This window comes from Episyrphus balteatus, chromosome 1 (genome assembly GCF_945859705.1).
Source record: "Episyrphus balteatus chromosome 1, idEpiBalt1.1, whole genome shotgun sequence".
Lineage (NCBI taxonomy): Eukaryota > Metazoa > Arthropoda > Insecta > Diptera > Syrphidae > Episyrphus > Episyrphus balteatus.
Window position 1 is genome coordinate 160,591,004 of NC_079134.1, and position 27,502 is coordinate 160,618,505.

Sequence of the window (27,502 nt, forward strand, 5' to 3'; positions counted from 1 at the left end):
TATTCCACACCTTTCCTTCCATCACCAGTTTAAGAGACATCAATCGGTCACTGGACTTCGAAATGGCCAAAACGCTTCCAAGAAGCTTTTCCGCAAGGATGACACCGATTCCGTTTCTACCTTGCTCTGTTCCGTAGTAGAACATCTTGTATTGTTTTGTCTTGACGTCTAAGAAACGGGCTCTGTTTCCAGTGTTTCGCCACTTGGTTTCTTGGACGCACAAGATGTCCACTCGCCTCCTCTTCATCATCTCTTCTAATTCACAACTTCGGCCGTTCATGCTACCCACGTTCCAACTCGCGACTCTCAATTTTCTTCTAACCTCGTGCATTACTTTGCTAGCCCCCGGAATCCGTATAGCTCTGACCCGATTATTTCTAATCGGTCCAGGATCAGTACCGTGTGTAGCAGCGGTACTGCCTGGCGGGGTAGTGCTGTTCGTGTTAGCAAGTACTTCCATAATGCTCGAAATTTTTCGGAAAATTTCGCGAAACGTTTTTCGCAAATTGTCGACACTGGCATGCTCCTGATTTTGTAATGTGATCATCTTTTACTACGCCGGTGATCTCCAGTCGCCTAACCCAAGGAATTGCATGCACGCTTAATGGAAAGCTCTTAGATGTTGGTGTGTGTCGCTAGGCTCACCTTGATGTTATTTTGCCTAGATGTGATTTGCTCCTTATAGACCTGTGCTCTGAATATGTCGGAAAAGCTCGTATAAGGGGTTCACCAAGTAGTTCGGCCTAACTGGAACTGGTGACGCTACCGTTGATTCTATAAATGAATTCTTCCGCTACCGTCAATTGTTGGGAGTGCCTTGGTGGGAACACTCCTTCGTTATAAACCTTTGAATTGGAAATGACAAAACCTTCAAACTTTCTCCCGGAAGACCTCTGAATTTTAACAACTGACAATATCACGCTCAATTTAACAACAATATCGTTCTTTCAACTCTACGAGATGCACAATTCACTTTACCACGCCAATCGTGTCTGAATGGGGACGGGAAGACCTGTGGTTTTCGTAACTACTAATAGAGCCCTCTTTCACTTCCAATTTGTAATTTTCTTTAGCTCGATGAGTTGAGCCTTTCCGCCGCACAGTGCGTTGACTAGTGGGCAAAAATAAAAAAAAAAAAAAAAAATGCAATATTGATCTTCTTAGCGGGACTTTCAAAAGCAGTGAAAAAAATTTTAGTCATTGTGATAGTAGCTCGAGATTTTATTTTTGTGCATTTTCATTTGGTTCGTGTAAGAAAAGTACCAAAGTTTTATTTTTTTTTATTTGTGAATAATAATCATGGATACATTGAGAACTTGTATGAGTATATTATATTTAATTTTTTAAATAAATTTGAATTTTAGTGAATTATCGAACAAAGTTCCTTTTTAAGGCCTAAAATTTCATCTAAATTAAGCCTACAAAGTTGTAGTGGCAAATTGTAGCACAATGATTTATGGAATTATCTTGTGTTGTTATTGTTCTTTGAGAACACGTTTAGTTTCATTGCTAACTTTTGCTAACCTTCAAAATATTTGACTTTTTGTAGGCCAAAGTCGGACCAGAAAAAATGAACGACTTTTTGAAAGGAGGACTTGTCTTGGCAAAAACAGAGGAGAAGATGAAGATATTGAGTTTATTTTGAATTAGTTAAGTACTAGCAACTGCCACATAAAGTGTTTTAAGAAAAAAATTGATAAATTTCGACATAAATCTTGATCCGAGGGAGAAGCAATGCATAAAAAACAGCTTTTTAACGCTCTTTTCCATTTTGGTTATGTTTATAAATTAATTTTAGCAAAGTATATAGTAACATTTTAAGTGTCGTTACACTGTATTAATATTTTACTTTGCGGAAATGTAAAGTTTTCATGCTAATTTTTGCTAACCTGAAAAATTTTCAACATTTCTAGGATAAGGTCAAATCTTTAAAAAATTTAAAAATTTACAAAGATGGATTTTTTTATAAAAAAAATCACGAATTGAATATGTAAATAATTATTCTGTATCAATTTAAGATAAAAAATGCTCCATTCAATTTAAAAATGATCTAAAATACAAATTAAGTTTTTTGACTCAAACCTCGAGGATGGGAACAATGTTCTTCATGCTTTCGTCGAGAAGCATCATGAAGCTAATCTTAAAAATAGACTTACACTTCCTGATAGCATTTTAACATATCTGCAAAATGTATCCCCTCTTGTTGAAGAATAACTAGTCGTGGAAGACACAAACACTACATTTAGAAGCGTCGTCAAAGACGAAAAAGGAAAATTTGCAATCGTTTAGCCACTAAAATGGGCGTGGCAGATGGCGGAGAGGGTCAAAACTATTTTATATTTTTTTAACTCATCTAGGTAATCAAATTTCGTAAATTTGGTGCAAATGGTGCAAACCGTTTTTAAGGTATAAACAATCATATACAAAGTAGGCGTGGCAAGGGGCGGAAAGGGTAGAAACTATTTTTTAATTTTTACACTCATCTAGATAATCAAATTTCCTAAATTTTAATCAAATGGTGCACGCCGTTTTTTAGATATAAATAATCATTTACAAAAGTGGGCGTGGCAGGGGGCGTGAAAATTTCGTCAAATTTTTTAGAATTTCTCTTTATTACATCTACAACAGTTTTTCTTTGCAAAATCAATTCCTTTTTGGAAAATTGATTTTTGTCCACCATCTCCAAGCGCCGCCGTGGCCACCCGGTCTATGGAAAGTACTTAGAAAAGTTGAATTTTAAATTTTGGAACAAGATTTCCTGAGCATTTTCCGCTTCCGCTTTTATGGGCTTGCCATTTTAGCGAAAACAGAAAAAAATATTTTCTTAATTTGTTTTCACTTTATTTTTTTACTTTTGAAAAATACAGAATTCTTTAAAATGATAAAAGATATCTAGTCTTAGAGGAGATAACGAAAATTAAAGTTTTCGCTAAAAACAGCAATTCCATATATCCACTATGCGTTTTTTTTTTGTTAGAAAAACTAAAAACGCAATTTTGTTAAAATATCTTAGACCATTACGTACACCAAAATTAATCAAATCGTTAAAGCCGCTTTTGAGAAAATTGGAATAACTCAAAATAATTATATAGGAGGTACAAGTGAAATATCCTCAGTGTGCATCAATAGATAGGAGGTTATTATCAATTCGTGTGTATTTTTTTATGTTTGTTATTTCATAACTTTGGATTGGATGAACCAATTTTGATAATTCTTTTTGTATTCGAAAGCTGGTACTGCAGTATGGCCAGTTCTGACTAAAGAATCTATGTATTACAAAATCATAAAACTAAGTTTCGATCTATAGAAGTCGGTTTTGTTTTTTGACAAAAATAATTACCACTCAAGTGCTGGCTGTTAAGTCTGAAAAGTGAACTAAGGCATCAAATTTCTTCTTCTTCGAAAAGTGTGCAAATTAAAAATAAATCAATGCATGCACTGCATCAATTTACATATGGTCGATTTGATTGATTCCTGTGTGAATCGAAATGTCTATAGTCATTGTGATATATGGGACACCAGTCTTATGTCACAACACTTCAAAATGGAGCAATTTAATGTTTACATTCGCACTGATGTGATGGTTGATTTTTTAAACAAACAAAAACATTGTTCCCTCTTGTTTTTATACTCAAAATCCAATTCATGATTTTCAAAACAAAACAAAACAAAACAAAAAACAATCCAGACCTTACCAGTGAATGCATCCAGCAAAAAAACACATGCTACAACTTCCCCAGTATCTAAAACGAATCAAAAGACCAGAGATAGGAAGACAAACACGCAAAACAGAACAAAAGCATCTCTCTCCAATATAAACTATGGCACAGATTATTGCACTCGAGTTGTTGCAACTCTCTCTCTTTCCAGTTAAAAGGATACGGCCAATTTTCTAACAAATGGCTACGTATATATATTTTTTGGTTGTCACATGTGTGTGGTCAAGATTCACAATACATCGTCGTCGTCGTTTTCACCGACTAACCCCTCCTCAATCCCAGTATAGTAGGTAGTTGAAAATGAAATGGATTCTAGCCAAAGTTAAACAAAACACAAAAGTTTCCTAAAACGAAAACAACGAAAAGAGGAAGAGATAAATTCCAAGGAATGCAAATCTGATACTGGGCTTCGAGATACGTGCCACATGGCAAATGAATGAATTTCACTTGAAAGTCACAATTCATGTGTCGGAGTTTGAGTTTTTTGGTCCATATACTTCATACATAGATTTGTCGTCAACAACAAACCGAAAACTGTAGTAAAGAAGGAATAAGGATATATTTGAACAAAACCGAACGAGTTTAAGTTTTTTTGTATTTGTACAAGTCTGATATCTAGAAGGGATATACTTTAAAAAGGCTTCAACTTTCATCTTACATGTTTCAAACGTTTTGTGGAACAATCAGGCTGATATTCTCATTCGGATATAAATTTTATAATTTCAAACTGTCGTCTGATATACTTTACATCGCTCAAGGTCTTTTGTAAACGTCTGTCGTCGTCATCATCAGTGGAAATATTTTTCATTAAACTTTATTTTTTTTTTTTTTTTGTTCCTCAAAGCCCCCCAACGGAAAAGCAATAGCCTTCATCATATTGCAATTTTGTGTATAGTCAATGCAAATACATCGTAAATTGCATGATTTTTCATCAGAAATTTGATAACAGCATGATCCTTTTATAGGGACAAAATAAACAGAAATGAAGAAAAATTGTGAAAAATCAAAAAGGGGAAAATGTCAACCCATCTTTTTGTGACAAATTTTGCAGAAATAAAATATTGATTTTTCTTTGTAACAATGAAAATTGTTACAACCTAGACATTGAACGATGCAAGAAAAAATACGCATATCCTTGCTACTGTATATGGCTCATTTCGTTCTGTAGAAGGGCATTTGAAAAGAGCATTTACCAGGAACAAGGCAAAGCATATTTAACCAAAACCGTTTAAGCCCATTTGAAAATTTTCATGCCAATTGAATCTTTGTATCAACACGTAGTAGGTATACCCCTTGGCAAAATGGTTTATGCGAAGGACGATGATTTTGAAAAAGAGGTTCTAGTATCAAGTTCAGCCTATAACAGTTAGATCATTTGTCAGGGGTACTCTCAAATTATATCAAACTTTATCTTCACTACCTGATCCCTGATTTTTAAGGGATAAAGTTAGCACTGTTAACTTAGGCATTTCTTATCTGTAATAATTGTGCCCTTGATTATGAAAGTGGACTAAGTCACTCCTAAAAATGGCATCAAATCTAGCCTAAAAATAATTATTATTTAAGGGGTAAAGTTTATTTGAAAGCGAAATTGCAGTAAATAAACTTCTTTATTGCTCCTCTAGGGATTTCATAAAAGAAATATCATTAAATCGTTATAAGAAAATTATTGTGTAAGTTTTTCTTCAAACAATGCAAAAAGTGACTTAGTCCACTTTCATAATCATGGGCACAATTTGATTGCGATTTTTTGCGACCCAAAGCGAATTTTTTTACTTTTATTACACGGTAAACTGCTTTGATAGGGTATCGTTATACTTCCATAAGTAGTGCTTTCAAACGAAGCCAGATTAACAGTTTTTCACAAGGAAACTGAAAAAAAATGTTCACTGTGGTGTATGAGTAATTTTTTTTTACAAAATAGTTTTTGTATGCAATAAAAGTCCAAATTAGGCTATAATATCACGATAATAGAAATTTTGGTCTCTGGAGAAGGAAGTTGGATAATATACTTTAGAATTGCTTATAGAAAACTTCTACTATTCTATCGATGAAAGATTGTGTGACAGCTACATATTTTTGATAATTCAATTTCCATTTGTTAAAAACATTTTGATCTGAAACCAGTTGATTTCGTTCGCTAAGAACTGCTATGTGAATTTCATTTAAATTAGCACATTCAAGAAATTAAGAAGATTTGTGCGTTTAATTTAAGACGAAAGTCGTCTTGGCAAAAAAACCATGCAGAAATCGGCTAAATTTAAACTAAACAATAAAATAAGTTATGTAGTTACCAATTTTAAAAGTGGTACCTTTTTATCCTATTAATCATTTTTTTTAAAGGTAGTTTTAAACTTAATTGCTAGAAAGGGTAACAAGTTAACCAAAATCGAAAAAAAGTTATTAAAAAAATGTACACATTCGTTTTCTCTTATCTGACAACATTTTATTTAAACAAAGTCTAAAGTTTCAAGCTCTACATTCTAAATAAATAACATAATTCAAAAATTGTGATTGAGTAAACACAGCACATCTGTCTTTAATAAATTTGTTCCCATTTTTATCCTCGCACTCTTTTATTAGAGATCTAAAAAAGTACGAAACTATATTAATTTCATATGTCAAAGCCAGCCATGTCAAAGGAAAAGTGCAGAATAAAAAAAAAATCCTCTCGACGTTATCCTATCACAAAAACTTTGCTTCAGGGAAATCAAACAAAAACCGCCAAACACAAAAAAAAAAAAAACAAGGAAGAAGAATTTGCACAGGATAATATTCGCGGATGAAACGCACAAAGCTTTTTCTCTCTCTCCAGAAAAAAGAGAGAGAATTTATAGAAAAAAAAACTTAAAAAATGGTGCAAAGTGGATGACGTTACTGCTTAGCCTTTTCACCACCACTCAACCCTAACCCTACCAAGTCAACCACTGACATGACGGCTTTGATAAAGGATTCAGCGTTGGTTTCAAAATGGTGGCAAACACAAATCTAACTTTACTCCGAGGTTTTCCTTTTGTTGTTTTTCTTTGGCTCCTCTGTCCTCTCTCTCTCTCTGTCTTTTTTTTTTTTTTTGTTCATTTTGAAAATGACATGCCATACTGATTTCTTCAGGAACAGGCGATATTTCTTCTTATATCCTAACAAGAGCAATTAAAACTTCAATGAGCGTATTTCTGAGCTTATTTATTATCATCCTTTTGTAGACGAAGACGAGAGAGTCAAGCTGCCTGCAGAGACAGAATATTTCTTCGTATAGACATTGATATTGTCTGTCCTGTCTGGTAGAATGTCTTGTATCCTTGTGTGTGACCCAATGCAATGGACACTGACAAAATCACTCTATCCAAGAGGAGCCAGAGAGAGGAAGAAACAAAGGAATTTCTAGGAAAATCTTAGATTTCTTCTTGGAATATTATATTTCCCGGTCTTAAGATATATATAGGAAGAGGAGTTATGTAGTCAAGCAAGTCATTTGCATATTTTACATTGGACGGACAACAAGGAAAATGTTGAATGAACGATGATGGTGTCAAGGGATAAACATAGTAGAACCGTTGACATGGACTCCTGGTGAAGTCACTCACAAGCATAAAAGCACCAAGACATAATTCTGCTACTATGCTTAATGCTTTGCTTGCAATTTGAAATTGTTGTGGACATTCCTTGGGGGATGACTTTGTGTTCTTCTTTGTATTTATATATATATTTTTTTTAGTTTACAATATAGACGACGATGTGCATCAGATTCAAACAATTTAAGGACAAAATTAAACTGAGTAGCTAGATTGTTGTCAAAGACGAAAACGAAATAAGCTTAGGAAGGATAATTGATATTGAAAAAGGTAGGAAGACATTTTTTAGTGGCTTAGTCGAATTAAGGTAATTTTATACTTTGAAACGATATGGTTGTAACTTTGTGAAACTTATAAATAAGATTAAATGAAAGTAAGAAAGGAGGATGATGGTCGGAATACTTAAATATTAAGTTGTTTTGTAAAATGGAAACAAAATTCAAGTTCAAGAGATCAATATTATTAAATACGTAAACACGAATGCTTTATTTCCCTTTTTTAAAGGATGTGAGTTCCTCAGTAAAGTTGCCTTTTTAAGAATAAGGGAAACTTACATTTTAAACACTAATAACTTCCTTGTAGCTGGAATTAAACCGAACAAAAATTTCGGAAATCGTGTTAATATTTGGTAGTTGAAACATCTTAAACAAATTTTTGAATTTTTATGAGACTTCAGCTTAAGTTGCAGTTTATAAACAAGTTTTCAACATCGAGATAGCCTAGTCACCAAAAAGTTATAGGATCGATTCCCAGTACACTGAGGGAAAAGCCACCATAAAACAACGTAAAATCAATGAAAACCCATTGATTTAACTATTATTCGGAATGATTTTGCGTTGAAGATGAACATTTTAAAATCAACGTGGAAAAATTTTTAATTTTTGATGGTTTCGTATCTTAAAGTCACATAAATCAAAGTAGTTCATCTTTGAAACAACGTCGTTTCAACTTCAATTTATTTTTTCCCTCAGTGTAACTGCCAGCTTTTTTTTAAATTAAAGTATCTTATCTTCACATCAAAATAAGAGGATTTCCATGTTAAATCAAGTGGATTTCATTTAAATTAGCACATTCAAGAAATTAAGAAGATTTGTCTGCTTAACCCTTTCGAACCCAACCTATGAAAATCAATATTAAAAAATGTTTTTTCGGTATTATCGGGTCAAAAACATCACAACTAAGAAATATGAATAGCAAAAAGATATTTTCCAAAATAATAAATAGCAAAACTAATGTGTTTTTCTTATGTTACATGTAAGCAACATGCACTGCCTATGACCACCAAAAAAAGTCGGAGAACTGAGATAATAACTTTTTATGAAACCATAATGTATGCTACTTCTTCTAAGCAAAAAAACAAAACACTTTCTGCATTAACATTTTTTATATTTTTTTTTTTTTCAAAATTATGACCATATATAAAAAAATTTTTTTTTGGCAAAAAAAAATGTGAATTTTAGTCCCTTTCTCGATAAAAAAAAAATTAAAGGTATGATACACTAGCCCAAAAAATAAAGGGAACAAAAAAAAAATCGTGATTTTTTTAGTGATATTAGATACGCTGCGCTGTATCTCAGTAAAAAATGATCGCATCATGACAAAATAAAAAACGTGTAAAAGCTCTATTCTAGTTTTAGGATTAAATGTTAAAATATTTTCTTTCTAACGGTAAAATAGCTAAATCGTTGAAACTGTTAAAAAACAAAAATTTTCCAATTTTTGTTTGTTTTTACTTTTCTCTTAAGAAAGTGGGAAATTTTTTTCTGAAAAAATGATTAGGTATTATTTTTAGAAAGGCTATTTATTTGGCTTTAAGATTCATTTTGTTTCAAACTTCTACAATTTTTTTTAACTGCAATATAAGTCATCAAACCAAAAACCATACTTTTGACTTTGGCTATCAATATCTCAACAACGGATCACTGTACAGAATATTCAAGGACACATTCTTCTTTTTTGAACTTCATTCAATTTTCTACAAAGAAATTAAGTTTGCTTTGTTAAACAAATTGTTTTCCTATTTTTTAGATTAATTTAGAAAAGCTATCAAAATAGGCATTTTTACGTTTTTTTAGAAAATTTACCGCTATTTAATTTCTATGGGTGATAAGATTGAACTGAGGCTTAATTATTGAAGCTTAATATACCTGAAATTAATATGCAAAGTTTTAGACTTATTCATCAAGCAGTTTTTCTGTTGTGAGGGTTTGAATTTTTGAGATGAAGTAAAACACCACATTTCTGCAGGTCTAAATGACTTACTTCTTTGAACTTTTTTATGAGCAAAATCAAATTCTTTTGAGTTTATTTGAACATTTTATTGATAAATATCGTTTAAATTTAAGATAAACCAAGGAAAAATTAAAAGTTTTCAAAAAAAGTTAAATTTTGAAAAAAGGCTTTTTATACCATTTTTGGATGTTTTTCCTAATTTTGAATTTAAAAAAAAAATGTTACATGAGAGTAACGCTGGGTCCGAAAGGGTTAATATAAGACGGAAGTCATCTTGGCAAAAAACCATGCAGAAATCAGCTAAATTTAATACAGAATCCGCTTGTTTTTTTAGGTAGTCTTTTTTCTACGTGTGGCAACAGAATCTGGTCCTTAAACAGTCAAATTAGAAATTTTTAAGACTTGATTCCAAACAGGTTGATTTACAATATGCATAAAAATTAATAAATGCTTTTACTGAAACATTGTAAAGTATAAAATTTTTGTATCCATATTTTGTGTATATCAAAACTACTAGTTTATATTTATTAATTCTCTTGTACAATGAGTTTAAAAACAATAAAAATATATAAATTTTTAGACTTTAAAAAAATTAGTATTTTTACCAAAAAACCTAGCTTTTTAAAACCGATTTATAAAATTAGTAAAATCTTAACCAGTAATGCAAGTACTTTTATAATTGTTTTCGTATCCGAAATTAAATTGTTTACAGTGGGATAAGTAAAATAAGTTATTTCATTATTAGCAATAAAATAAGGTTTTTTTTGGAATAAAATAAGTTATTTAGTTACCAATTTCAAAATTGGTTCCTTTTAAACCTATAAATCAGTTTTTTTAAGGTAGTTTTCAACTTGAGTGCTAGAAAAGGTAACAAGTTAACCAGAAAATCGAAAAAAAAGGTTATTACAAAAATAAGCCCAACATTAATTTTAGGTTGGAAAAAGAATTTTTGAAAGCCAATTTTGACTCTAGATTTTGAAAATACATATTGATAAAAAAAATATAAAATTACCGGAAATTTACTTTAAGTTTTTTTTTTTACCGAAAAACTACCCGCGGTTACAAAATAACCAATTTGTAGCCGCCACTTTATAACCGCTTTAATTTGGCTACTGAGGCTACAAATTTTTGCTTGGGATTTGAACACTGTCAACTAAAAATAGCGGTAATGGTATAATTGAAATAACTTTTATTTTGTTGAAGGTTATTTCAGTGCGAGTGTCAACCGAATGCTACTAAGCACTTTGTTCTTCTTTGTTTCGAGGTCAGTAAATTCGATTTTTTTTTTAAGCCAAACATTCAATTCCGGTATAAAAATTAGTAATCGAGACCAATTTTGACACCAAAAACTTGCCATTATTTAGGTATCACACAAATATTTTTGATTTATTGTGAAAAATATTTCGGAAAAAGAATTTACTTTGGTATTTTCTAAGAAATAATCCTTGTATCAAATTTGAAACTGTACCAAGTCATGTGTGATTTATTTAAATGAAATGCCATTTCACACGTGATAAAATGTATAAAGCAAACAACAAAATATTTATATAATATCATCAAATTTATCAATCATGCGAAATAAATGTTTATCAATCTTCATTCATGCAGAATTTTGATAGCCACAAAGTGAATCCTGACAAATAATATCATAAAATAAATTTTTCCCTTGAGTGTGAATACATAATGTGTATACCTTTTGAATTGTGTGCTGTATTTGCTATGTAAATTTTCCTTTATTGTACTAATACCTACAGGGAGTTATTGAGTTACTTTGATTTCATATCAATATTATTTTTTTTTTTTTTTGTAATAATACATTAACCTTTATTTGATATAATGTATAGAATTTAAAATCAAGAAACCATCATTATTAACAATTCAGCCATATTTTGTGTAAATGCATTACAAAGTCATCAATCTATTTGATGTAATTTCGACACTAACACTCTGCATATTTTAGCAATTAATACCATTGCTTTGAATCAATATTTTGAATGTGCTGAACACTGTTTTTTTCAAATGTGTTTGTATTATTTTCTAAGGGACAAGTTTTGGTTTCATAACTTCTTTTTGTTTCAAAAAAATTTCTAGAATTTCCTACTAACTTATGACTTCTAGTTTCAACAAGTTCTGTCAAATTTTCGTTTAAAAATTCCTAAATCTGAAAAAAAATTTCCTTCATCAATAAGTTTCAAGGACATAATATTAACTCCCTAGACTTCATGAACTTAAGCATCCAACCTCTATTGTTCATTTAGTTTTCTAAATTCTGATTTTATTTATTTTTCAGTAATTTTTCAGGGCGAGTATTAAAATCATTATGCATCCCAATGCCACAACTCACTATCTCTATAGAATAAAGAACCATCATGGGAATGCATTTTTAATGTGATTAAAAAACAAATCTCCCAAAAATATATTTTCAAATTCTATCTCTAATGAGTTTTTGTAATTATATTTGCCACAATAATTAATTTTGAAACTAATTCATTATTTTTTTTTTTTGAATTAATACCTACCAAAAGAGAAGTATGGGAGAGAAAACTATGCAATCTATTTATTTAAATGGATTGTATAGAGGAGCTTTTGATGTCAGATTCAATATCAATTTTGGTTGAGTTTATATAAATAAACTATATATTTATTTGAACTTGTTAAATATTTAATCGAAAAATAATGTAATTAAAATTTCAAACATAGAAAAGATTACAGAATTGATGATGGATTGATATGAAATTTCAATTTTCTAAATTGAACTAAATTAAATGGATAAAATAAGTATTATAGTTGATTGAGAGGATATTTCATTGGGTCAAGCGGTACTATGATTTTTGGCTATGTTACCGACACAACGAAAAGTATTATCGGTGTAAATATGTTATATATCTTTAAGGAATATTTTATAAGGATTTTAACACAAAGCTTAAATCCAAAATCAAAAATTAAACAAAAATTGTTCTACTAGTAAAATTATATTATAAGAAAACAATCTACCAAAAATTAATTAGTATTAACATTTTTGTACTACAGTTTTTGAAACATAATGCAAGATCAAACTATTTTTTTATAACCCCATTGTACCCGGTGGAAGATTTAGTTCACATTATATTAAAATAAATACAAATTTTTTCAAAGTAGTAAAATCCAATTTACCCTGCGTTATCATATGCTTTAAAAAACTTAAAGTAAATTTTAGTTTAGTTTATTGTACTTCATTTATGTAGTTGGGCTTTTTTAACATTTTAACCCTTTCGAACCCAAGCTATAAAAATCAATATTAAAAAATGTTTTTCAGTATTTTCGTGTCAAAAACATCACAACTAAGAACTATGAATAGCAAAAAGTTATGTTCCAAAATAATAAGTAGCAAAACTAATGTGTTATTCTTATGTTAAATGTAAGTAACATACACTGCCTATGACCACCAAAAAAAGTCGGACAACAGAGAAAATAATTTTTTATAGAACAATAATGTATGGTACTTCTTCTGATCCAAAACACAAAACACTTTCTGGATTAACATTTTTTACATCTTTTTTTTTCAAAATTATGACCATATATAAAATTTTTTTTCGATAAAAATATGATATTTGACTAACTTTTTGTACTAATCTAGTAACTAGGCATTATTATCTTTCAATAAGCTATCGAAACCTAAAAAAATATTTAATGGAATATTTTTTACGAATTTTTAAAGATATGTTACATGAGAGTAACGCTGGTACCGAAAGGGTTAAATAAATGATAGCCATTGAATGAGGAGCGAGTGTTAATGGCGTGACCACTGAGTTCCCATGTTTGTGAGATTAGTATAGACAGAGTTTGTTGCTAACAATTTTAACAATGTCAACAATGTCAACATTTTCGCAGTTTATTTTTCAATTAAGTTCATATTATTTACTACATACAATTAGATGTATCTATACAACTGCGTTACTACTCCACTGCGTTACCTACCATAAAGATTAAATTGATAAAACAGTTGTCTTAGATCTATTTTGAAGTTCTTAAATTCAACAAATTTCATAAAAATTAATTAGAATAGAGTTTTCCAAACCAGAAGTATCAACCTCAAATTCAAATCCCACTGGCAAAAAAATGTTTTGTATGTATAAAAATTCATTTTGAACTTCTTATATCTCAAAAACGTGACTTTATAAATTTTTTTCGACTTCGGATTTGAATTTAGAATATTAAAATCTATTAGAAAAGTACCTAGCTATATTTTTGTGTACCGAAAAAATAAATTCTCAGTTTTATTAAACATTGAAATTTTTCATTATATCATGTTTTCTAATATTTACTTAAAATCATAGTTGGCAACCATATAACCCCAAAATATTCAATTATTGTTTTATGAAACATAAATAGAAGAGATGGCAAAATTGTGCAAATTTAAAACAAAAATCCATGAAACATCGTATTAAGAGGTCTAAAAGCGTGTTTTACTAATTCGGCACTTTTTGGACTGCCCTAATTCGGCATCGAAAAGTATTTTGGCCCACGTGTTTTCCACCTTATCAAGGACGCCAATCGTGCTAATACCGGCTGTATTTTTTTTAAACACGAATCTGAAGTTGTTCAATTATAATATACCTACAAATTCGGAAAAAAATATATTTCTTAATAGTAATAGCCATTGCTTGAAAAATGTTAATTTTTGACAAAAAGAATTTATGCAGAATTAAAGAGAATGCCTTTTCAAATTTTTTGGTACGATTTATATGATGTCATTGACTCAAACGAGCTTTGAAAAGCCTAGTAAATCATTACCCTATTCTTTAAACGATATCAAAAGGAAGCAGGTCCGGTATTTCACACTGTATCCTAAAAAACAGGAACTTTGTAACCATAATAATAAGATGGATTTTTTTCACTTATTATCTTCAAAAACTGAAAATAAATTCAGATTATACAATCTTAATTAATACTCAAAATTAAAAGTTTTAATTTTTTTTTTTTGTTTTAAAACATTATCCTATTACGGTAGGGTTCATTTGTCTTTTTATATACTTTGACTATACCTATATCAATTAGTCAAATCCTTTATCTCAACTTAATGTAACGACATTTTTCAAATTCAGTATCATCACCATCATCATCATCATATTTCATTTCGAAGAATATACAATTTCGCAAAATATTTTCCACTTCAAATGATGCAGCATCAAATTAATTAACTTCATCTCTTCTTATGCGACATACATAGACATTTTCTTGCTATATACTCGGAAGTAATTAATACAGACACGGAAACATATCCTTGAATTCAATTGGGAAAACTTCGTAATTACCATTACCATGTTTGAAGGGGAGTTTCATATTCTCTGTGTTTCATATTTGATGCCAATACTCATACGGAGTAGGTTGTCGTCGATATTATACCTAAAGGTATTCACTGAATACATTAGGGTGGTCGTTATGTTTTTACTTTAGAAACGTTGAAAAAAATGGTCTCAAATGCAAAACTAGCCGGCGAACTAATGGCAGATCTACCAAATCAAAAGATTAGTCAAAGAGTTTATTAAATCGAAGATCAAATTTCTCAAATAATCAGTCTTACCTGTTAATTCAATACGTTCACCTGGTAAACCAACTGGAGCAAGCAAATCCACGAACAAATCCAGATAATCTTCAACCAAAATTGAAAAGATGGCTCTTTTTGAGTTAAAGATTCAAGAGTGAAGACTCTTTGAATAAGGAAAGGTCCATAAGTGTGTGTCAGTAGAAGTTTAAGGGAATGAGTGAACCCTGATTTCTAGGGGACTAGAGCTTCTAAGGGGAGATTTTTAAGAGTGTTTGTAAGTTTAAAACAACGTCTTAAATTAAATTCAACAAGTCTCGGTTGCTTGATCACATGATATTGTGATTTCTGAGCCTTTTAAGACTCAAGATCCGTGTTCTTTATGACCACCCTAATGTGCACTAGTACATGACATTTATCCTTTTTTCTTTTTGTTGTATGATGATGTCAACGACACAGCTTCAGTTATCAAAATAAACTTTCGCATCAGAGAACACTTAGGTGTGCGTGTTGTGCTTCTCTTCGGTTTCTCCATTATATTTCTTTCAAAATCCACCAAACCACAAGTAATTAAAAGACTTGAAATGTTTTCCACAATCAGAAGTATATTTTGTCGGTCCTTAAGAAAGCAAAAACAACAACAACAAAAAAAAGAGAAAAAGTCACTGACGTCTATGAAATGAAATGGTTGTGTTGTATGCTGCAGACAAAAATGTTTAAAAAACAAAAGTTATTCGGATTTTTATTTCAACTTGTCATCGAAAACTTTGAGGTGGCAAAAATTCTTCAGGTATATTTTGCAAAAAGTAAAATAGAGATATAGCTTCACAAAAATAACGATGAAAGGGTTCAGTTCAGTAGAAGTTGAAACATATAAACTAAAAAAAAAAACATTTTATGACTTCGTGTCTATGTCGTATAATATACCTCATAGGGGTGTTGTAAATGAAAATTTAACGAAAAGTTCTCATTTGCTGTAATTTTTGGTCTCAGATGTGAGAACGCAAATTATTATTTTGTCAGTTGTTGTTAGTTTAGTGGGATACTAATTGAAAAAGTTATGCATTGTATGAAAATATTGTGTTTTTAACAATTATAAACGCAAAAATTTTGTCATTTGATTTTCGGTTTGTATAAGGGAAATTATAATTTAACAGAATTAAGGCTACCGAAACTCATGAGCAAATTTATTTCAAGGCTGAATTTTTTTTTAATTTGAGAAAAATATGATTTACATAGTAGGTTTTAATGAACAGTATGCATCTATCAACTTTTGAGTATCAGTCTTTTCTACACAAAGAAAATATTATCTACTCTTTTTAAGTTCATCTTGTTAAAATAGTAAGACTTCTTATAAAAATAAATAGAATCCAATTAAACTCTCTTAAAATTATGAAATTCATTCAGTTTATTTCAGTAAGAATTTTCTTTAAAAAAAAAAATTAAAGTGTATGAATTTATTTAAAAAGTAAGAAACAAAGCCTAAAAACGGAATAGCCTACTTTATTAAACAATTTTTGACATTTATAAGTTTCTTGATTGTTTCTTATGGTATTTTGTCCAATCAGTTCTGTTATATACTCCATAGCGCAAAATCCGATGAAGGGCATTGATCCTGAACAGAGGCGTTAAGTGATCGGGGCCCCAGGCAAGGTTGAATTTGAGGGCCTTTTTTCCTTAAAATATTATGAAGTTATTTCCAGGTATTTCAAACCCTTAACATAGATATAAATTAGGTGAAAATAGTGAAATTGAGTGAACATTAGATCTGTTTGCTTCGTTATTTTTTTAAATATTAACACATAATTTCCCGTGGGGCCATGACATCCGTCGGGGCTTCGGAGCACCCGCAAAGCACCGCACCAGCTGCCATAAATGGTATGTACCTACGCCCTTGATACTGTACTTTTCTTTCCAGATCCTCCCACAAAAACTCTATTGGTACTAAATCTGATTATATTGTGACGACCATGTCATGACTTGAAGGATTTCTGCGTCTTCTCTCTGTTTGAGGTGATACTGGCATAACTTGAGCGTGTTTTTAAGGTCATTCATTATCCTGTTTAAATACAAATTTTTCGCAAAATTTATTCATCGCTACATACCTAAGGCCCTGTCTCTTTACCTTCGGGCCCACTCTAAGCGTTTCACCTTGTTTTATGGCTGAAGAAGGAGTTTCTGAATAGCAACTCATCCAAATAGTACAGCATCTCTCAGTTCACGTAGCACCGTTGCGTTGTGAAGGACACCGGCTTATTACGTGTTGTGTTTATTTCAACACATGTTTTGGGTGCCAATTTCGTTCGCTTGTTGTTGCTATAAGCATATCCTCATGTTTAATTGTCATCCTAGATCGTCCTGATCATGGTTCATCCTCAAAAAGTTCTGCGATTTTCCTTCCTTAATTAAACTGATAATTGCAGAAGGTTTTTCAGTTAGGTATGGTTTCCGAATCTTTTCCAATTTTTAACAAGTTGTTTTCTAAATAGCTGAAGAAACACAAATATGCAAATGCTTATGACTTCAAAGTGTAGCTTTTATATTAAAACCTTCCATCCTCGCCTACAATTTTTAAAAATACATCTCAATAATCCAAATAAACTGTTTTTTAACATTTTAGAAAAAGGCCCGTTCAAAAAAAGTGTTTTTTTTTTAACTTTTATTGCCTGTTAACGATACCACATTGTTCAGATATAAAATAAGAAAAAAAAAATCATGTGTGCAATTCACACGTGGTTGAAGTGAAAATTTAAAAATCATTTTAAAAAAATCGAAAAAATACAACTTTTTTTTATTCCATCAACTTTTTTTATATGACAACCTACAATAAATTTTATACCATCTTCAAGCTTATTGTTTTAGCTCAAAATATTTATATCGACCATATCTATACAACATCTACAAAAAGAGCTAGAATTTTTTTAACCCAATTAGTTTTCATAAAAAAAGCAAAACAATCAATCTCATTTCTCTTCTAACGCCATTAAATCCATTTTTTTAAAAGACAACCTATAATAAATTTTATATCATTATTATTTCACCTTTTATATGACGCTTCAATCATATTTCTACCATTCCTACAAAAAAAGTAAGAATTTTTTTAAAGCCAACCATGTCGAAATTTCAAACTGAGATTACGGTACTTCCTCTACTGCTGGCTGGTCATCGGCAACAAATCTTCACATTTGTTTTGAGGTATTTTTCAAGTTTTTCAATTAAAGATTATTTAACTTGTAGAGCACGTACCGTTATGTGTGATATATTAAATGAAAGTTAATATTATCAGCATGCGTATTAAAGTTAAGTATAAATTTGTAATGTGCTCTAGATCAAAAGATATAACGTGTTTAGAAAAAGAACATCTTTTCAAGGTTATCTCAGAATTTTAAATATGAAATTAATTGAAATTTTTCACAATCATAATTTATTTAATTAACTATCTACTGTATAAATTTCATTAATCTATCTATTAAAACCAAAAAGTTATGATCAATTGATTTTTCGTGTCGCTTTTTCGTTTCATCTCGTTTCAAATCACTACGATACTAAAGAAGTTTTCACTTCAAAAAACCCAATTTTCAATTCATAAAATCAACCCCTACCCATGAATGAAATTAATTGTTTATGTTGGACTCAAAATTTTGACCTGGAGTTTTAACTTTAAAACACCTCAAACAACTTAAAAATAAAAGTTAAAATAACTTTATCTTATTAGATAGATGTTTTTAAAAGATTTAATTTTTCTCATCTAATTGATTTGAAAGTCTCATTTTTTGTTTGCTTTCTATTTTTGTCACATCCTTTTTTGTCCTTGAAGAACTGAACAAGAAAAAAGAACACTCTTATATCACTTCATAACCAAGGCAACAAGATTTTTAATGTAAAAATTCAATTAATACACCTCCTCTTGGCAATCGAAGACAAGGTCTTTTGAAATTCTTTTAAAAGCTTCTTTCCGGAAGGGACGAATAACTTTCAATTGTTGCATTTAAAAAATAATTCTAACTTTTTTTTTTTTATTTTCAACTTAAAAAACATTTCAAACAACTCACAAATTAGATTTCATGATGAGAACTACATTACATTCTAATCTTCATTAAGCACCTACACAGAGATCCTTATTTGTGTTGTATATCTTGTAAATTCAGTGCACTTTTGCCGTTGGGGGGAGGCAAACTTGTACTATGTTCTCATTCCCTCAAACTCTATAGAGTACACAGTTAATAAGAGACATCAAGCTAAAAAGATAAGAAAAATGGAAGCGAGTACAAAACATCCGAATGAAAAATAAAATACAATAGGAAAGGGGATCCACTCTCCGGTGTGGATTGAAGTACTCTAGATATGTGTTTTGTCCTTCGGGGACTGGCAAACTCCGATGATGCACACAATGACTTCGCTACTGAATAGTTCTTCAGCTAAAAAGATTCCACAAGTCGAGAGCGAGAGCAAAAAAAAAAAACAGAATAAGAAACGAATTAAAATGGCTAAAATGGGTTTACTTCCGGTTGTAGTGATGGGAGGAAGTGCAGACATTTTCATTTAGTGTAGCGCATAGTAATAATAGCGGTGGTTTTTTTTTGGAGTATGGTTTAGGTTGCGTGCATTAGAGAGTGCAGAACAACCACGAACCACTATGGAAACCTTGATGGAAATTGCTTAAAGTTTTCATTCCCCGGTCTAGACACAAAAGCAATTTTCACATATACACACACATGTTTGTATAAATGTATTGCAGGTTTAAGTAGGGGTACATATAAACGAGTGTACATTTTCGGGATGTCGTTTTGAGGATTCCTATCTTTTCCGGTTAATCTATCTATAACTCTTATAAAGAAGAGAACTTCACTATTCCATTCCGTAATTACGCCAGGGACGACGACGGGTGGGTAAGTTTTGACGAAAGAAGTGTATTTATACCTCTTACTCTCATCAAGCGAGTGAAAAGAAGGAGTTAACGACTTTGTTGGATGTAGCTTCTAGCTACATTGTAGCTAACTTGATTGCAAAAGGATAAATGGGAATTTGTAGCGTATTTTAATGATGATGGCTGCACTTCTTCGCATAAACCACAATTAATCTGGGAAAGTAATTGCATTTGCGGAGTGTATTATCTTACGTTAAGAAGATTTTGAAGATTTTTGTAATCATTCTCTAAAGGATTTTCGAAAACGCTCAAAGTTCTTATCTCGTCATAATAATGAAAGATGTTAAAAGCAAAGATGTGGAAATATATTTAGTGGTATAAAGGGTGCGTGATGGGAATCGTGAATCGTGTGAGAATATAACAAATATTTACGAAAGTGTAGTTTTGAGCTTAAGGGATTTCATTAACTGCCTTTGAGTTTGGCATGCCAAATAAATTAACACTTTGGCAGAAATTGCGAGGTGAAGTTTATAAATCAACAATTATAATTGAAAGGTTTGGAAGATCTCTTAAGGATTTTGCGGATGAAGATCTAATTTGAATAGATTTCAAGTTATATTTGTGCCACTTTATTTATTTTTGAAGAGTAAACACTTTTACGGTAAATTAATTGTGAAGATGGATTATTTAAAAGTGAGCAAATCAAAAATAGATTTCTGTTAATTGAAATCTTGCAGGTAATAGCTTTAATAGAGTTTTTAAGGAGCTTGTTTCAGAAGTTCGAACTTGTTTTAAAACTTCTAATAAAATGTTTAAATACTGTTAATAAAACTTAACTTAACCACTTGGTAACGAAGCTTTAAAGAAATTACCAAGTTTTGTATCTGTTTTTGACTTTGAATAATCTAGCACAATTTTTGGTCTTGACATTGAATTATGTATATAGTTCGAATATTTTAGCTATTTGATGTGATTAAGTTTTTGATTTTTTTAATGAAGATCCTATATACCAATTAAAAAAAAGAAAAATTCTTTTGAAGTGAAAACTTCTTTAGTATCGTAGTGATTTGAAACAAGATGAAACGAAAACGCGACACGAACATTCAACAAAATTTCAATTAATTTCATATTCAAAATTCTGAGATAATGTTCTTTTTCTACACATATTATCTTTTGATTTAGTGCACATACAAATTTGATTTAACTTTAATACGCATGCTGATAATATTACCTTTCATTTGATATATCACAATTAACTGTACGAGCTCTACAAGTTAAATAATCTTAAATTGAAAGACTTGAAAAATACCTCAAAACACTTGTGGAGATCTGTTGACGATGACCAGTGTAGGAAGTACCGTAATCTTAGATTGAAATTTCTACATAGTTGGCTTTAAAAATTCTTATTTTTTTTTCTAGACATGGTAGAAATATGAGTCATATAAAAGATGAAATAACCTTTCAGATGATATAAAATTTATTATAGGTTGCCATTTAAAAAAATATATTTAATAGTGTTAAAAGTTAAAAAATATTGATTTTTTTGCTTTTTTGATGAAAAGTGATTTGGTTTGAAAAAAATAAGCTCTTTTTGTAGACATTGTATAGACATGGACGGTATAATTATTTTGAGCTGAAACAATAAGCTTTCAGATGTTATAAAATTAATATAGGTTGTCATATAAAAAACATGCATTTAAAGAAAAATTTTTTTTAAGGTTTCACTTCTACCACGTGTGAATTGCACACATGACTTTTTTTTGTGTTGTATGTTGTTTCTATAATTTCGATAAAACTTGTATAAAAAATCTGTACAAGCACTTTCGAAGCTATCTGTCAAATCTCAAAACATCGGTAGAGTTCGGTAAAGCTCCGTTTAAGCTTCTTATAGACCTTATAAGGTCATTGTTATAAAGGGTCCAACTTGTATAACGTTCTAATTTTTTTGTCATGCTTAACAACCTTACTAAAGTCTTACAGAAGCTGAAATGTAGATTTAGTAATACTTTTACCGAAGTTGAAATTTTAGTTGGAACAGCTAGTGTTTGTGCATTCAAAGCTCATTTTTGGAGAGTTTCACTAAACTCGAGTTTTCTTTGTTTTCTCGAGACGACTCTGGAATCCGGCGAGCTTAGCCTTTGAAAAAAACCATCACAATATTATAATATCATATAATAGTGTCGAATTCGATAAACAAAAACTTCAGTAGGCATGTTTATTATTCAAGTTCGCAAAAATACATTCTATCATTATTTTACTCTTACTTCCAACATGTTTATTTAATTATATAAATTTCAAATTGTCTTTAAAAGATATAATTTCAAATCATAATTTCTATCAGTTTTCAAAAGGATCTTTTTGCCGCATTTTGTGTGATGACAAAAAATGATCTATAATAATGCAAAATGTATTTCAATTTTAAAAATATATTTCACACTCTCTTAAATTCCTCTCAAGAGATTTCTTATATGATTTCTCAATTTTCTCTCAATGAATTCCTAAAATAAACTAAACGCATTCGAAGTGCTGTGAAAAAGATTTTCTACCTCTAAAGATTTTCAGTTGAGTAATTTCTCTTGAAGAATGAAAAACTTTTTGACGTTAAATCATCGCGAAATTTTGTGATATTTTCTTTTTAATATTTTCCCAATTTGGTATTGAAAAATATCTTTTCAGTGAAAAAAAAATTTATAAAAACACTTGAAGATAATTTGTTTGATAACTTTAAACAATATCTTTGACAGTATAATGTCGGAAGAAAGTGGAAATTGTGCAGTTTGTAAAATCCCTGCTAAGCAATTTTGTTCGGCATGTAAAAGTGTTTCCTATTGCGGTGCTGAACATCAGAAAGCTCACTGGAAAACACACAAGTCAGAATGTCGTCCATTTAAAATAGCTAAAAGTGATGAACTCGGTCGGTTTTTAATAGCAACACGAGACATTAAGGCTGATCAAGTGGTGTTTACCGAAGCACCTTTGGTTGTTGGACCTAAATGGTATTTGAGTAAAAGTGATGAAATGAATCCAGTGATGCCTTGTGTTGGATGTTTTACTCCGTGTCGTGTAGATGGTTATCAGTGTCCGAGGTGAGGAAATGGTATATCAATATAATATGTTCGTACAATACGTTCATTTTTTCTTACGATAAAAAGATTTAGTGTTTAAAACATGGATAGTTTTTTTTAATCCGTTTTTTAATCTTTCTTAAATTAAACCTTGTTTGTTAAAGAAAACACTAACGCATTTTTAAAGAAGAAATTTAGGTATTTTAGAAGCCATTACAAATTTAAAAAAAATTACCACGCTCAAAGACATGATCTCAAAAACTTTTAAAAAGCGGCATTTTTTTCTTAGCTCAGACTCTATTTACAGAAACCCATTTTGTTAACTAAACTAAATAAAATTAAATTATAACTATTTTTTAAATTATAACTACTGTTTTGACGAAATTTATTAAAAAACCTTGAAAACTATCTTTAATTATATTGATACTTTTTGTTAAAACATTGGTAATTTTAACAAAGGTACCTAATAATACAGACATAAAACTTTGAGAATATTTTTTTCTATTAAATAGATTTTATTGAGAAACTTTTGAGCCCCTACGTGCATGAAGTAAGAGAAAAAAATTCTTAACAAAATGTAATCAAAATCTTGTTTTCTTTATAAACTACATGATAATCATCACAAGTAGTTATTCTTATAAGAAATGATTTTAATATCCAAGTTTAATAAATTTACGTGTTTACATTTATGGAGATTTCATAAAAGTCTCGATCTAGAAGTGCATTGCTTAGGATTTTTTCAAGTAAAAAAAAGGTAGTAACAAAAAAGTATGTTATTCGGAAGGATTTTGAGTACAAAAATATACCTTACAAAATGGCCTTTTTATAGTGAATATTAAAATTTTGGTATTTGGCGCGCATTTGCAGTTACTTGTCGATTTTTTACTCATAAACAGCATTTTAAATTACTTACAAATTTTGTTCTGCACAGAGAGAAAATAACGTAATGAACTTTACTTCTTCTATATTTAACTTATTTTATTGTTATGTTATTTTCTCTTTGTGTGGGTAACTAATTAGTAAAATTCGTACGTTTTTCTGTGCGTAAAATGTGTTAAAGATTTCGTCGGCTGGATGTTATCTTGTTCAATGTCCATTTTTCAAAATGTTGGGAAATCGATTTTAAATACAAGATAGCAATAGCATCCAGGCGATGATTTTTCCAAAATTGAAAATGTTCTAATTATTTTAAAGTTATATTGTGTGCCGTTTTTCACAAGGCACATATAGAGATTTACTGTTAAGACGCAATTCTATAATATTTCCTTATGAACATTTTCGTAATTACACTTAAATACCTGCCATATATTTAAGAAATTTTTTTGCTACCTTTTCTTTCAATTTACAAAAAAAAAAATCTAAATCATATTCATATTTTCATTTTGAATTTATTGAAAGTACCTTGTTATTCAATTAGTTATTATCAAACTAAACATATTTTGGAGTCTTCCACACCAGCGAGTCACTGTGGCGTATGCGTAACATTGTTATCTGATGAAAATATAAACTAGTACAAGTACAGTCAAATTAGTCGAGGAGAAGCGTAAACCTCGGAATCAATCAAAGTTTTTTGTAAATATCTCTTTTGCACATTTTATAAAAATCGCGTGTTGCGAAGATAAGATTTTTCTAGACTTCTGAGGTTATTTATAAAGTATCCAAACAAAAAAATTTTTAAAATAAACCTTTTATTAACATCCATTCCGATGTTAATTCTTCTTTTCTCCTAACTTAACTGAACTATGAATGATCTACACTTAGGAGCAAAAAAATGGAATCAAACTTTTGCGTTTTTTTAAAACGTTAATTGGCCAGGATGTAATTGACATACATGAATGTTAATTGCACCATTAAAAAGCTTGAAACAAAGGCTTTAAATCAATACTAGGAACTTTAAAACCCGTTCACTTTATAAGGATCCAATCAACATAAATGAAGCATGTAAGCAAAAAAAGACTGAAACTGAAACTGGAAAATTTAACATTTTAAAAAAATTAAGTGCAATTTATTGACAGCTAACGTCAATAGTAACGGTAGGAAAAAAAAAACTGAAATTGAAGCAGAGAATATCAAGAAAATTTAACATTTAGAAAAAAATGAAGTGCAATTTATTGACAGATAGCTATGATACTATCGTATGCATTTTGTTTTTACCAACAATTAAAAGTAAAAAATTCAAGCTTTTAAATGAGACCATAAAACTTGAAGAAACATTATTTTATCCATTGCAATTTTTGTTTTAAATAAAAATTATCTTTTTTGATTCCGTTTTTTTGCTCTTAAGTGTAGCTATAAAATGCCAAGACATTTTCCTAGAGATTGCAATTCAAACGAATTTCTGGTCACTGTGGTGTATACGTAACATTATTTTCTATTTATTTTTTTCTGATTATTTTTTCGTTTTGTTTATCTTTCAAAGGTGCAAATGGCCAGTTTGTTCTCTCACTTGTGCTGGCCTTCAAAATCCAAAACTCCATGGAGTCGAATGTTCAGTTTTGATGCTTGGTAATGGACCAGCTAACCGTGACATCAAATCACTCAACGATTACTACCGAAGTGATTCTCTATTTGTTCTCAAGTGTTTACTACTTCAAGTACAAAACACAAAAAAGTGGTCAGAATTGATGGACATGCAAAGTCACGAAGAAGAACGTCTAAATACAGAACTCTATCAGTAAGTATTATCATCTTCATCAGTAATTGAATTTTGGGAAAACTAATGCTTAATTAAATGGGAAAATGGTCAATTGTTTCGTCAACAATGTCACTTAATAAATTACTCATCATTATTTGTATTTCCAGAGAAGCCCAAGACCGCATCGTAACCTATTTGCACACAAACTACCTTCAAAAACTCAAACATCTCGAAAATAAGAAACAAGAGAAATTCTTGCAACACAACGAACCCGATGTCTTACACAAAATCTGTGGAATCATCGAAACTAATTATATGTGCATTAATCTACCCAGTGGTCTTGAACTCAGTGGAGTCTTCTATATTGCTTGCATGATGGAACACACATGTCATCCCAATTGCTATTTTCAATTCGACCATCGAAACGGATTTAAAATTTCAGTTGTAGCCGGAAGAGACATCCGCAAAGGTGAACACCTGCAGATAATGTACTCGAATATGCTTTGGGGAACACAAATGCGACATGAGCATCTCCAGATAACCAAGCATTTCCTGTGTCAATGTGACCGCTGTCGAGATCCCACAGAGTTTCAAACGTACTTTAGTGGAATGATATGTGTTGGGGATGTTGGCAAGGAATGTGGTGGTATACAGTTGCCAAAGGATCCGCTTTCTGCGAAGACAGATTGGATGTGTGATACATGTCCAATGGTTATAAGTGGTGAGGAGGTAAGTTTCAACAAGATAAATGTACCACCCTTGTAATTATCTAACATTAAATTAAATCTCTCTAAACTAAATGTTATAGTGTACATTAATGTGTGTTTTTTTGCAGGTACGTTTTTTGCTGACACAAATCAATGAGGATGTTGAACGAATCCTTGCAACAAAACCAACGATTCTTCAGTTGGAAGCATTAATTGAAAAACTCTCGCAATTCTTACATCCAAATCATTATCAGATATTTGCTCTGAAGCATTCACTAATTCAACTCTATGGAACTCAATCAGGATTTTCCTTGCAAGTTCTTACTGAAGAAATTCTCGAGAAGAAAATGAAAATGTGCAATGAATTGCTGGCTATTTGTGACAAATTAGATCCATTTACAATAAGATTGTCAATTTACGTTGGAATTATATTGTTAGAAATGCATAGTGTTCTTAAAGAAGAAGCTAGACGACTTCTTGAGAATACACCCACGGGTGGGAAGCAAGCTTTAGATAAGTTGAATCTAGCTCGTGATTATCTTAAACGAGCTATCAGGGTTCTTAAAAAGGAATTGGACAGTGTTGTTGGGAAGAAATTGAATGATACTGTTGAGAAGGCTATTCAAGAATTAGATTATTTGATTGTTAGCTATTTGACACGAAGTAAGTTTGAAAAAGTGAAAATAAATTGAGGTTTGAATCAATATCTTGTTTTTGTTTGAAGTATCAAGATGAAGAGAAAATAATGGTGCAAAATTTTAAACGATTAAGTAAATTGCTAAAGTCATTTTAGTAAGTTACTAAACCAAAAAGTTGACGGATTTTGAACTACGCAACTTACTAATGGCTTTAGCAATTTACTTAATCGTTTAAAATTTGCGCTAATGGTTTTTGATGTCTGATTTTTGACCATCTATTGAAGACTTTAAGTAATTCTTTGTAAAAAAAAAATAGTGGTTGTCTGTAAAGCCGATTTACGGACGATGATTTTACGAAATAACGTCATAAGAAAACAGGTTAGGTATGTGCTTTTGTTTAAAAAAAATTATCTAAAAATAATAATAATAACACCGGCACACAAAAAAAAAAGTGTCATGAACCAGAAACCAGACCTATCTTTCTATATGTTTTTGGGACCGCTGAATCCGAATTTCAAGTCCGTTTGGCCCTGTCACCCTCCA

General features: G+C 30.5%; 1 protein-coding gene across 1 annotated transcript; it reads left to right on the top strand.

The window, feature by feature from the left end:
* The first annotated feature begins 22,491 nt into the window (after positions 1 to 22,491).
* LOC129905135 (SET domain-containing protein SmydA-8) lies at positions 22,492 to 27,159 on the top strand. The gene is made up of 4 exons (XM_055980528.1): positions 22,492 to 23,000; positions 25,399 to 25,653; positions 25,782 to 26,343; positions 26,450 to 27,159. The coding sequence occupies exons 1-4, from the start codon at positions 22,663 to 22,665 to the stop codon at positions 27,011 to 27,013; spliced, it is 1,719 nt and encodes a 572-aa protein (XP_055836503.1). The 5' UTR covers positions 22,492 to 22,662; the 3' UTR covers positions 27,014 to 27,159.
* Positions 27,160 to 27,502: the final 343 nt, after the last annotated feature.